At 36.7% G+C, this 14,222-nt stretch overlaps 1 protein-coding gene across 2 annotated transcripts in view; it reads right to left on the bottom strand.

The window, feature by feature from the left end:
* Positions 1 to 210: 210 nt before the first annotated feature.
* CCDC77 (coiled-coil domain containing 77) overlaps positions 211 to 14,222 on the bottom strand; it is a 38,815-nt gene continuing 24,803 nt past the window's right edge. For both annotated transcript variants that reach the window (XM_066254881.1, XM_066254880.1), the window contains exons 5-12: positions 13,658 to 13,754; positions 11,703 to 11,775; positions 10,546 to 10,637; positions 9,427 to 9,575; positions 5,054 to 5,273; positions 2,230 to 2,355; positions 1,980 to 2,132; positions 211 to 1,279 (exon numbers count right to left, since the gene is read on the bottom strand). In XM_066254881.1, the coding sequence (XP_066110978.1) occupies positions 1,133 to 1,279; positions 1,980 to 2,132; positions 2,230 to 2,355; positions 5,054 to 5,273; positions 9,427 to 9,575; positions 10,546 to 10,637; positions 11,703 to 11,775; positions 13,658 to 13,754 (1,057 nt within the window). In that variant the 3' untranslated portion in view covers positions 211 to 1,132. The remainder of the gene's footprint in view (positions 1,280 to 1,979; positions 2,133 to 2,229; positions 2,356 to 5,053; positions 5,274 to 9,426; positions 9,576 to 10,545; positions 10,638 to 11,702; positions 11,776 to 13,657; positions 13,755 to 14,222) is intronic.

The following is a 14,222-nucleotide window of genomic DNA, read 5'->3' as shown; positions in this document are numbered from 1 at the left end:
TGGGCAAGGGGTACGCAACATAATTTAATGACAAAATAACCTAGACATGTTTCTTTGAATATATGTATCCTGATTTATTAATGTCATCCCATTACCATTAATAAAAATTTATTAAAAAAAAAAAAACTCAAAGAATATTTTCAATTACATATTTTATTGAAAAATAGTTAATTAAAATATATACATTATTTAAAAATACATATTATTGGTACAATACTGAACTTTTCATACAAGGATCATTTTAGAGTGGTACCTTAAATTTCCTAAACATTTTGCCGCCCTCTGGTGAAACTTCATGAGACTGGGCGCCCAGCTTATGATGGAAGAAAGTTAAATAGCAGAACCACTGCCCATGCACATTTGGTAGTTGTGATCTGCTACCTTTTCGCTCTGCCTCGGAGAAAGACAACTTGGTGGCTGCCTTTATCTCCTCAAAGAATGTCTTCTTCCCATTGACACTCAGCCAAGCTCATAGCAAATATCCCTTCTTCTTATGTTTTTATGGTCACTGTCTTCTAAAAAACAAAAAACTCTTGGCTGACTAGTGGTGGCACAGTGAACAGAGCATCAACCTGGAACACTGAGGTCCCAGGTTCAAAACCCTGAAGTCGCTGGCTTGAGGATGGGATCACCGACATGATCCCATGGTTGCTGGCTTGAGCCCAAGCTCGCTGGCTTGAACAAGGGGTCACTGGCTCCACTGGAACCCCCCAGTCAAGGCACATGTGAGAGCAATCAGTGAACAACTAAAGTGATCAACTACGAGTTGATGTTCCTTATCTCTCTCCCTTTCCTGTCAGTCTCTGTCTCGCTTGCTCACTTGCTCACTAAAAAAAACACACCACAAAACCACCCTCATTGTAAATGGGAAAAACAATGTGGGGAAGTCTTTAAATAATTTGGTTATAAACCAGCCCCCCCCAAAAAAAAGTTAAGAGGAGAGTAAAAATGATAAAGTTTAGCATGTAAGAAAGGCTTTTTTAGTGCTCCCTGATTATTTACCCTGTCTCTATAATAATGGATTCCACTACTGTAGTCAACTCTGTCTCCAGTTTCTGGGGGAAGATGATATTTTTCTCACATTTCAGAAAGCAGACTCACTACAGACAAGGGCCATTTCAGAAAGTAAACACTAACAGAGTCGAAGTTCATTCTCCAGACCAAACAGTTTGGACTTCAGGTTTTTCAGTTCTCCTTGTATCTTATGTGCCCGTCTATTGCTGTCATGGACCTCACACAGAATGGTGAGATCCTGGTTTGTCCTGGAATTAAGTGTTGCCTAGAGGGGGAAAAAAAAAGAATAAATAAATAAAGCACATGCCAGAAGAGAGAAATCAGTCATAAAGACCAAGCTATGCTGGTTCCTTTTTATGAGATATTTGGTACACAAGGTAAATTCAATCTTTAGTTTTAGAGATCAAATAAAAGATGGAAAATGGAGAGTTAAATTAAAACAGAAAAGGCATGAGACCCTTTGCTTTCCCATACAACAGTATTGAGAGATCAATAAACAGTTAATGAGCAAAAAGAAAAGATGAATATAAATATCACCAATAAATTTTCCAAAAGCACCTCTTCTTTTTTATCATCAGTTTTGTTTGGAACACAGTGATCATTTAGGATTTGCGGATAACTAGTTAAATCTCTGAAAGAAGGCTCTTAAGGCAACTTTGTTTCTTTATTGTAGTCAATTACTTTTCCTATTTGTAAAATAGTTCTCTTAATGTATTTCTTGAATTGGGAGGCATGAAAATTTCTGTTAAATTTAGCTTAGATAAAAGATTGATGATGTGATCATTCATTATATATCAACCCATTCTCGTCGTCCCTGTAGTGTGTCCTCGTAAACCGTTTTTAGTGAGACTCAAGGACGCTGACCCATTAGTACCTCAGGGAAACAGCACACCTTTGTTCCCAGGAGCCCTCACGACCACGTTTTCTCACTTTCTCCCTTTTAGTAATTCGGGATCAGCAATTACCTTATAGAGCATTTGCTCGAAGTCTTTCAGTTTCTGCCGGACAGCCTTAATATCTGTCTTGAAGCCTTCTACTTCCAACATCCGCCGGTTCTCCAAGGCCTCATAGCGTTTTGTCATTACCTGTAAACGCTTGCCCATCTTGTTAGAGCGATCCTAAACATATGGAAATGGAAAGGCATTGATGAAGATGAGGGAAGCATTCCCTGAGCCATCTGACTTCCCACACCAGAAGTGGCAGAGAATGTTGTACCTTGAAGATCTCTCTCTTTGCTCCCTCTTCCTCACGAATTCGGGCAAGTTCTTCTTCCAGGGAAATGCACTGCTTTTCGTACATGCTGGAAAGCCTTTTCTCTTGTACTAACTTATCCTTAAGGGACTGCAGGTCAAAAGGGGGAAAAAACCAATAATCAGTTCCATAATTAGATAATTCAAATAGTATTTAGGTGGTAAAAAGAAAGGAATAAAAAGATGTTCAGAAGTACAAATGAGTTAAGTAACAAGACAGCAAGGAACTTGGGAGAACATTTGAAAGAATTCTCTTAGCCTTTTTCTAAAGTGCACATAGTATCAATAGAAACCTTTTAAAATAAAACAAATAGACTGACCAGGTGGTTGTACAGTGGATAGGGCATCAGACTGGGACACAGATACCCAGGTTCAAATCCCCGAGGTGGCTGGCTTGAGCAAGGGGTCACTCGCTCTGTTGGAGCTCCCAGTAAGGGCACGTATGAGAGAACAATCAATGAACAACTAAGGAGCTGCAACAAAGAGTTGATGCTTCTCATCTCTCTCCTTTCCTGTCTGTCTGTCCTTGTCTGTTCTTCTCTCTCTCTAGCTAAAAAAACAAAAAGTGAAAAAAAAATTTTTTTAAATAAAACAAATATTTTTTGGTTCTCAGGGAAGAAAGAGTAAATAATGTAATTTAGAACTGTCCCAAGTTAGATATAACAATATCTGCAGGTTCCGCATCCATGGATTCAACCAACCACAGAAAAAAAAAAAAATTCCATAAAAGAAAGGTACATTGTTATTGACATGTACAATGTAGTTACATCTACTGTATAGACATTTTCCCCCTGTCATTATTCCCTAACCCAGTGATTTTCAACCTTTTTCATCTCGTGGCACACATAAACTAATTACTAAAATTTTGCAGCACACCCAAAAATATATTTTTTTGAAAATCTGACGAAAAAGAGGTATAATTTTGATTCATTTACACCTGATAGCTATTGTGGTGATGTCTGTTGTCATTTTGTTATCTGAAAATCGAAGGCAAGAGAGGTCAGTGCCCCTGACTAGTCAGGTATTGCAGTTTTAAAAATTCTTGTAGCATACCTGTTGGAAAATCTTGAAAATCGCTGCCCTAAATGATACAGTATAACAACTACATAGCATTGATATTGTATTAGGTATTATAAGTGGAGATGATTTCAAGTATATGGGAGGATGTGTATAGGTTAGTATAAATACTATGCCATTTTATATAGGAGACTTGAGCAATCTAGATTTTGGTATCTGGAACCAGTCCTCTGCATATACCAAGGGACTACTGTATGTTTTGGGAAACATCTTTGTAGGTCTTCTTTAAAAAGAAAGAAGCATCAACAACACATATTATACATGTTCCATTGAGCAGTCAGAATGATCTTTTAAAAAGCTAAATAACATCATGTTACTTCTTACATACAGACCTATGGGAAGAGCATTCCAGACAGAAGAAAGAGCAAGTTTAAAGGCGCCAATGAAAAGGAAGAATGTTGTGGTTATATAGAAATAAGAAGGGCCATCCCTCCAACCTCCTTACAAACCACTTCCTTTTTGAACTTACATTCTCCAGGGCCTTTAACTTGCCCTCCCCTCTCTCTGGAATGCTCTTCCCCTAGATCTATATGGCAAGCTCAGTCCCATTTTTCAGGTCTCAGTAAAAACACCAGACTTAAGAGAGTGTTCCTGTGCTTTTCCATAAAAGTACACTTCCAGCAACTACATAAAATCTTCATACAATCCTTTTAATTCCTTACTACCATTTTTGCATAATCTACCATTTTCTTGGTTGTTGATGTTGTTCTTTCTCACCCATTAAGATGTAAATAACATGGCCCTGGCCAGGTTACTCAGTGTTTAGAGTATCACCTGGGCGCTGAGGTCCGGGGTTCAAACCCCAATCAGGACACATACAAGAAGCAACCTATGAGTGCACAACTAAACAGAACGAGATTATGCTTCTCTGTCTCCCTCCTCTTCCCTCCCTCTCTCAAACCAATGAAAAAAAATTAAAAAAAAAAAGTAAACACAATGATGATAGATCTGGTCAAGCTTATTTACTGCTGTAGCCCAGAGCCTAACCCATAGCAGAAGTGCATTAAATATTTGTTAAATGAAATGAATGAATCAACTGATCAACGTATCAATCAATCAATCAATCAATACAACAGTTTGATTTTCTAAATTGCTAATCACCGTCATGATGAGCTACTCTTTGAAGCCTCTTTCTTTCTTTCTTTCTTTCTTTCTTTCTTTCTTTCTTTCTTTCTTTCTTTCTTTCTTTCTTTCTTTTTTTAGCAAGAGAGACAGAGACAGAGAGAAGGATAGATAGGGACAGACAGACAGGAAAGGAGAGAGATGAGAAGCATCAATTCTTCGTTGCGGCACCTTAGCTGTTCACTGATGGCTTTCTCATATATGCCTTGACTGGGGTGTGTGTGTGTGTGTGTGGCTCCAGCCAAGTGACCCCTTGCTCAAGCCAGTCACCTTGGGCTTCAAGTCAGCAACCTTTGGGCTCAAGCTAGTGACCATGGGGTCATGTTTGTGATCCCACGCTCAACTCAACAACCCTGCACTCAAGCTTGTGAGTCTGTGCTCAAGCCAGCAACCTCAGGGTTTCGAACCTGGGTCCTCTGCATCCCAGGCTGATGCTCTATCCACTGTGCCAAGGCCTGGTCAGGTGAAACCAAGTTTTTGAGGTTGTTGCTACATCAGGTTCCTGGACTGAATGGATCTAGTATGATTTAGGCTTGGAATTCTCTGAGTTCTTTCAAATTCTTGCAGAAAAAAAATTACACAGAAACTACCTTAATATATTCATTTTGTTTATGTTGACGCTCATGAATAACTGGCCAAACTTTTCCAATTTTATCTTCTTTCTTCTTACATTGTACCCTGTATTGCTTAATCTTTGACATCAAATGATCCTTTTCAAGCATCCACGACTTCTCCTTATTTTGGTTTTCAAATCTGAGTTGCAAAAAGTCTTTGGTGCTCTCATAGAGCAGTTCTTGTGTGTGGTGGAGACTATGAAAGAAAGCACAAATACAGACATGAAGATGCTTATACAGCACATATGACACAGTTGTTCCAAACAAAAGAAAGATATAGCTTCTTTAAAAATTGTACAATATGTAAATTTTATAAAATATTACAAGCAGTTTTAAAAATACACTTAATCTTATCAAGATCACTGGTAATCCCACACATTTTACTGGATAAAGTGTAATGTATCTACCCATGCTCACTGGTTCACAGACTGGTCACGACAGATATTTTGTCACATGCTAACTTCAGGTTGTATAATTAGAAGGACTACAGAAATATCTACATATAGCTTGCATAAGTATGTACTATTCCCAGGCACTGGACTTTACAATAAAGAATTAACTCATAGTGCTCTGATTGAGGGTTAACACAAATTCTAAAATGTCAAAAACAGCTTTATTTTTGTTTATTCTGTGCTCCTCTGTCTTGTTTCAAGATCAGCTTCTTCTATGAAATCATCTTGACAACATAGCCCACTTAATTTCTCCATTGTCTGAAATTCCTCATCAGTTTAAATCCAGTCTCCTGTGTTTATATATACTGCTCACAAAAATTAGAGGATATTTTATCACTTCATATTCATTCTGAAATATCCCCTAATTTTTGTGAGCAGTATATAACTCAACTTGTTTATAGACAGTCATGTTTCAACTGTCAACATGCATGTTTTCCAACCTGAGTGAAAGCATATACTTATTTTTGCCCTGCTACTACCAAATTGTCAAGAATAGTAGCAAATACTAGATATACACAAGGTACTAGATTCCTGCTGACTATTGAGATTTAGAAATAGAAAAATGATGTTTCTTTTTTCAACAAAGAATATATATAGAAGTAAGCAACCCATCAGTTTAACATCAACATCTAGAAAAATACTGTTATCAAACAGACTGCAGAGTATTAAATACTGTGAGGCAATTATTATAGTTTTCCACTGAATAAATAATGTCAGATCAGGCACAAAGTAGAGTAACTTTCAGCAGATGAAAAAAATATATGTACATATATATATTCAGGTATATATATACATATATATATTCAGGTGTATATATATGTGCGTATAAAGACAGAGACATTGATTCAGTCACTACAAGGTTCTCTCTTGCTTTCAATGAGTTTTTTTATTCCATCTTATGTTCTCAATTACAAACTGGGAAAATATAGTCTTGTTAACGTTCAAATGGTTTGAAAGTGACACCCAAAGGGCAGTCAGTCATCAATGGCCTTGGATTTCATGCCATTTAATATTCATGCCATTTAATATGGCATAATGGAAGGAACTGATCATGTACTCAGACATGCAGAGGATGCTAAACTAGGATAGTTATTCATATTCTGAATACAGATATAAAATTACTGTGACAATTAAAAAATACTGTTCCCTTAAAACAATTAAAATCCAATGAAAAGTGAAGGTGCTCTGCATAAGCACAAAACACCAAAAATAAAGCATTTTGTAGCCAGCATTAGTCAGCAATCTTAATTTGAGTATCACATCTAATTCTAATCACCACATTTTAAAATGGAGGAAGAGATGCTAGAAGTTTGAGAAGACAATGAAAAAAACAATAAAGGGATGAAGAAGGTAACATGAAAAAATATTTAAAATGTAAGATGTTTAACATAAAAAGGGGGTGGTAAGATGCAACTTGATAAGCAGCATCACCAAGTAGTTACAAGGTGTTTATTGTGCGCCTGTTATGCACACAGGGCAAGACCCTGGAGGAACAAAGACATAATTATAATAGGTGATGGCAAGTGCTACCACAGAGGCATGTTAATCATCATGACAATGTGGAGAGGAGGAGGAAAAATGTAATTCTGCCTGGGGACATGTTCAGAGGAGTGACACTGCAAAGCAAGGTACATGCCACACAGCAAGTGTTCTATAAACAGCAGATAAATTATTAGTTTGGCTGAACTACAGCAACAGAAAAGGAGGTGAGACTAAAAGGTTAATTTAGCGCCAGATGAAGTTCCTAATAATATATGCCAAGGTATCAGGGCTTTATCAGAAGATAAACAAAGAGAAACCAAAAATTTTAAACACTTGGTAAGTCCTATTGGAGGAGCTAATAGTAATAAGAAGACTATACAATATAAAGGGACCAGTGATAGGAAGGACACTTAAATTATTGCAAGAATTTAAACAAGAATACAATTTGAACCAATATAGCAAGAATAAGAGGGCAGAAAATGGATTTGAGAGGCTTCTTAGGCTTGCACGCAATAGGGTTGGGAATTATGAATGAGAGTAGGAAATCAAAGACAATCCTGAGGTTTCAAGCCTGGGAAAATGGATGTAATGTCATTAAATGGAATGGGAAAAAGAATAATGTAGCAGGTTTGAAATAGGAGAAGGAGTGCTTGCTGGAAAAGAATAAGATTGGTTTCAATCATGGTCAATTTGAGGTGTTCAAACATTCAACTCAAGACATCTTTATAGCACAGGTCTGGCAACTGGAACCAGAGGAAAGGCTGAGGAGGGTTACATACATAGAGGGACCAAAAAAAGGTTTGCAAAAATTAAGGGAAATTAACTTCAGAAACAGTGATCAGAGGTGCCAAATATGAAAAAAAAAAAAAAAAGCTAATTACAATGAGGACTGTAAAGAGATAACTGGTCAGAGAAATTAAGAAGTCAGTGATGACCCTAGAGAGGGCATGCTTAGTAAAATAGTGGGGAGAAATCACACTGCAGAAAAGTGAGGAAAGGCAAGGAGGTAAGAAACAAGAGCAGAGAGCCTGGCCTGCGGTGGTGCAGTGGACAAAGCATTGACCTGGAATGCTGAGGTTGCCATTTACAAATTCAGGGCTTGCTCGGTCAAGGGACATATGACAAGCAATCAACAAACCACTAAAAGTGAAGCAACTATGAAATGTTTCTTGCTCCCCTACCCCTTCCTCTCTTCTCTCTGCAAAATCAATAAATAAAAAACTTTAAAAAAGAGAGAGAGAAAGAAAGAGAGAGAGAGAGGAAGGAAGGAAGGAAGGAAGGAAGGAAGGAAGGAAGGAAGGAAGGAAGGAAGGAAGGAAGGAAGGAAGGAAAGAAGGAAGGAAGGAAGGAAAGAAGGAAGGAAGGGAGGGAGGGAGGGAGGAAGGGAGAGAGAGAGAGAGAAAGAAAGAAAGAAAGAAAGAAAGAAAGAAAGAAAGAAAGAAAGAAAGAAAGAAAGAAAGGAAGAGAAAGAAATAAAAGAAAAGAAAGAAAAGCAGTGAGTACAGAGTTTGCGTTTTTCCATACAGGTATGTAAAGTCGTATTTTTCCATATTCGTGAAGAGCCAAATAAAAGTGCCCCACAATATCAATTCAGATAATATATCAGTAGACAAAAGAACATTTTAAAAAAGATTTAATTTATTGATTTTAGAGAGAGGAAAGAGAGAGAGAAAGGTGTAGGGGAGGAGCAGAAAGCATCAACTCATAGCTGCCTCTCATATGAACTGACAACCTTAGCATTCCAAGTTGACGCTCCATCCCCTGCGCCATCACAGGTCAGGTTAGAAGAACATTTCTTTCTTTCTTTTCTTTTTTAGAGAGAGACAGAGAGAGGGAAAGAGACAGGAAGGGAGATAAGAAGCATCAACTCATAGTTACATCACTTTAATTGTTCATTGATTGCTTCTCTATGTGCCTTGATGGGGGGTTCCAGCCAAGCCAGTGACCCCTTGCTCAAGCCAGCAATCTTGGGCTTCAACCCAGCGACCTTTGGGCTCAAGCCTGTGACCATGGGATCATGTCAATGATCATGCACTCAAGCAAGTGACCCCACTCTCAAGCCGGTAACCTTGGGGCTTTGAACCTCAGGATCCCAGGTCAATGATCTATCCACTGCACCACCACTGGTCAGGCAAAAAAGAACATTTCTTAATCACTAAGCTCAAGCTAACGCTCTGAAATGGGTTAAATGGAGCATGTGAAATACCAACCAGCTCTGCAAGAAAAGAATCAACAGCATTCCTGGAAAAGCCTGTATACCCACCTACATAGAGGCAGAGGTGTCTGATAAAAACGGTTTCTTCCATGTCCCTGTCAATTACAGGATACTATGCTGCTAAAAGTACAGGGCTGTTAACTTTTAAGCTACTCAGAAAAAAGTTTAAATCTGTTAGGTGCAGCTTTCTTGAAACTCACTTTTTGGTAAGCTCTTTGATTTTGTCCTGATTTCTTTGATGTTGAACTTGCATTTCCTCAATGCGGATCCGTTTATCCTCCATGAGCCCTTCCACTTGCTCTCTGGAAAGCTTGGTCTGTTCTTCCAGCTGAGCCTGCAGTGCTTCCACCTAGACAGGCCAATGAGGGTGAGGCATCCACTCCTGCCCAGCCTCTTATTTCTTACTTCTAAAAGTGAGCCTTTCTCCAGAAAAATTAAAAAACAAAAACACCCACAACCAAAAACAGAAGCACAGCACCAAAACAAAACAAATAGAAGAAAAGTCTCAATGGGCATTCCTCTTTGTTTAATGACTTATAAATGCAGGTGGGCTACACAAGAGCAGACTGTTCACACACAGCAAAGCATCTGCATCCCACAGAAAAAGCAAGAAAACCGTTTCCCTACCCTAAGACTCTCACCCCTGCACTATCTCCCTTTTTACACTTTAAGTGTTTTAAAACTCCCAAGTTGCATAGAAATAGTATGACTCTTTTCTTCATTTTTTAAATTTAAAATGTGGAGCAAAATGAGTACAATGTAATTTCCTTCTCTGAGTCTGGCTGTCTTGACTACAATGAAGATACTGGCCAAAGACAGAAATTGTCATTTAAATCAATAGAGCCCTCCTGATAGTGACAAGAACTTGAGTGTGACTAGATGAAAATTCATGGTTGCAAATGATAGACCATTACCAGGTGGGAAAAGGATAATTCATTACTTTACTATACTTAACACATGCATTAAATAAACCGATACAAACCCCAAAGAGTAACCTACCAGCATAGACAATTGCAACTCTCTGTATATCCCCCAAGCAAAGGGCATTCTTACTGTAGGATGGATTTTTTGGGGATGGTTTAGCATATAAACTGAGTAAAATGAAGGTTCAGAATAGCACCTCTAGAATGGTTAATAAAAAATCATGTTTTTAAAAATATAAGCTTCTATTAACTAGGGATAACCTCAATTTTCTTAATCACATGATGCCTAGATATGACATGTATGCAAGCGGGTACTGATATGGCAGTGAAGCTATGATGTGTGAAGCTACACTTGTGGATAGAAACTGTTTTGGTCTACCAAAATAAATTCTTTACCTGCAGGATGAGCGTCTGGACGTCTCTTTGGTACTGCTCAGAACTTTCTTCCTTCTTTCTCATTGCTGGTTTTCTTTTGCTTATTTTAGAATCTAAAAAGAAAAAAAATATTAAGACCTTTATTTAGCTTTTCTCTCTGCTATTCAAATATCAGCATTACCTTTGCATAGCAATTTGGTTTCATTTACCTATAAGAGAAGTAAAGGAAAAAAAACATACAATAATTATGGTGCTTAATTTTTCAAAAAGGAATCTCTATAAGGCAGTGGTTCTCAACCTTTCTAATGCTGTGACCCCCGCAATACAGTTCCTCATGTTGTGGTGACCCCAAACCAAAAAATAATTTTGGTGGCTACTTCATAACTGTAATTTTGCTACAGTTATGATTCGAAATGTAAATACCTGATATGCACTATGTATTTTCCGATGGCTTAGGCGACCCCGCCAGGGTCACGACCCACAGGTTGAGAACCGCTGCTATAAGGGAACTCTGCTGGGATGTCATCTGGATAACAATAGCCACTTTTCTGAAGAATAAACTAATAAATTTTCCTTTGAAGTTGTGCCTATTTTCTTTTTGTAGAACCTTATTTAATCAGAAAGGATAGGGAATAAAAAAAATAATCTAAGCATTTTGATTCTAATATATCACCCATTTTTTAAAAGATAAAATTGTTAAAATAAGCAACACTAAAAATTGCACAGAAAAAATTTAATTCCTTGGATAATTCAAGAAGCTCATGCTAAGAGAATAGATCTTTAAAGTTCTCACCATAAGAAAAAATAATTTTTCTATGTGTGATAATGGATGTTAACTAGACTTACTGTGGTGATCATTTTATAATACATACAAATATCAAACCATTATGTTTTATACTTGAAACTAATATGTTATATAAGTTTTAAAAAATAGAAGAAATTGAGATCTCCATTAAAAAAGAGAGATGACTGAATCTTAGAGAGGCTATGAAATATTCTGTGATTCCAGACATTGTCTGTTTTGTGACTTATCACCATAAGCAAACACAAAAAACTCAGTAAGATCTCAGATTACCAGAGGCATCAGATGGATAGTCATTATTACTGGATAGTAGGAAAAAATTTTACACTGTGTTTTTGAATTCTGTATCAATGAGAATTTATAATATAGTAAGTACCTGCTCTAAAAGCTGAAGAGTCATTCTGTTCACATCTATCTATAGCCTGGATAGTCTTTTGGAGAATGCTGACCTGAAAAAGCAACAAAAAAAAGGATATAGAAATATATAATGTTTCACTTTTTAGCAGTTAGTGCCACAGATAAACAGTATTCATAAATTAAATTGATCAAAATTGATGTAATTATATAGAAATGGCATACATATTAAACCAAAGAGGACAAAGTAACAAAATGGGTAAAACCCAGTGTTGGTGATATAAACAAAAAACAAAAAAACAAAAAACCCTTCAGGGTAATTTAGTAGTATCTGTTTAAAAAATAGTGGTCCTGGCCCTGGCCAGGTAGCTCAATTGGTTGGAACATTATCCCAATATGCCAAGGTTGTGGGTTCTGACCCCAGTCAGGGCACATACAAGAATCAAACAATGACTGCAAGAATGAGTGGAACAACAAATCAATGTTTTTTTCTCTATCTATCTCCCTTCCTCTCTCTCTAAAAATCAATTTTTAAAAAAATTTTTAAATAGTGATCTTTGACAAAGTCTTTTAGGAAAGTAATGGAAACACTGACATATACAAATGTAAATACATATAAAGATGTTCACTGAGGCATTGTTTAGAGAAGTAAAAAAAATAGTATTACTAGGTGACCGATCGTCCTAGGGAGGACAGTCCTTCTTTTGTAAGTTCCGTCCTCCCTGGAAAAGTGTCCTTCTACATGTCCTCCTTTTTGATATTAAAGACTAATCTGTAAATGTCCGTATTCAATCGATACAGAGCCCATCCACTGCGTGTGATGTGACGTATTTATATTTGACATGACGATTTGTCAAGGATCAGTACAGTGCTGTGAGACGCGATTATGAGACGCATGCACTCCCACAGGAGACCTGAGAGAGCACGCGATATACCGAGCGCGCAAATGGCTTTGTGTACTTCTTACTGAAACACGACATGGCACATATGACATTATAGACTCACGATTATTTCTTCTCAGTGAATATTCAATCATAGACAGATAAGCAAAATTCACATTTTATTAATTCATTACCTATTTAATAATTTCTGAATACATATAATTTTACTTACAAGTATTTTCCCGAAATTCGAGTTTTAAAGTGGAAATTTAACCTCAAATCATATCTATTAATAACACATTTTGATTAAATAGTTGCATAAAACATTTTTAATTAGAAAATGATAAATACACCTGAATATCACTCCAAATTAGTGGGTTTGTTTGATATTTAGTTTTACTAAATGAATACTTTTTTCTTACAATTATTATTAAAAATAGGCGTGTAAGCATAATTACAATATAAAATATTACAAATGTTTTTATTATGCATTTATCATATTATAGTATATTATTATTGCAATAAATAAAATGTTTCTTTTATTTACAATATTGTTTTCTTCAATTTATTTTTGTCCTCCTTTTCATTGTAAAAAAGTTGGTCACCTTAGTTTTATATACATTTTTTTCTATATAAATGAAAAAAAAAGAGCTTTATCTCTAGGGTATACTTTATAAAAGACTGCTACTTTTTTATATGATAGATTTCTGTGTGTCTGTTTTTTAAAATGGCCATGCATTATTTTTGTAATCAATATAAACAAAGATTAAAAAAGAAACTTGAGTATTGAAACTTAAGTCTGATCCCACTTTCCTCTCTAATCTCAATTAAAACATTTACTCCTTTGTGCTTTAGGCTTTCAAGTAGTAAAATGGCTAAACAATACTTCCCAAGAATTTTGAAGAAAAATAATAAAATTGTAAAGCTTTTTGTAAATATAGAAAATGTTCTGAGAACTTAGGTAGACATGGGAATGTGATACCCAATTCTCCTTCTAACTTCTTTAGCAAGCACCAAAATAGCTCTGATTATGGACCTGAGACTGTGTTCTGTAAAAGCCATGTTTACCATGCTATCTATACCAAAGATTACTTACTTTGTTGGGAGGCTCTTTATAAAAATAGGTCACTTCTCCAGGTTCTGTTCCCACAAGAGCCAAGAGATTCTGAATCTTTTTCTTGTCTTCTAGTTCCCTGTAATTTTCAGAGAATAAGCACACATTGTGCCTAGAGTAAGTAAATTTTTGTTTAAAGAATCCCAGAATCCTCCTTCTAATTTATTTTAAAAATAACGATAACCTCAAGTTAAAACAGAATTTAACTTTACCTCAGCACTAATTTTTAAAAAATCAGATGCTTATATTTAGAAATTCACAGAGAAGGGGCCAGAAACTAATTTCTTAGTTGGTTCTAGAAAAGTACTATAGGCCCTGGTTAGTTGGCTCAGCGGTAGAGCATCAGCCCGGCATGTGAAAGTCCCAAGTTCAATTCTCAGTCAGGACACATAGGAGAAGTGACCACCTGCTTCTTCACCCCCCCCCCCCAGCCATGGCTCAAATGGTTCAAGCAAGTTGGTCCTGGGCACTGAGAATGGTTCCCTGGCCTCACCTCAGGTGCTAAAATAGCTCGGTTGCCGAGCAACAAAGCAGTGGCCCCAGATGG

Source organism: Saccopteryx bilineata, chromosome 2 (assembly GCF_036850765.1).
Source record: "Saccopteryx bilineata isolate mSacBil1 chromosome 2, mSacBil1_pri_phased_curated, whole genome shotgun sequence".
NCBI lineage: Eukaryota > Metazoa > Chordata > Mammalia > Chiroptera > Emballonuridae > Saccopteryx > Saccopteryx bilineata.
This window is presented reverse-complemented; position numbering and strand designations above follow the sequence as displayed.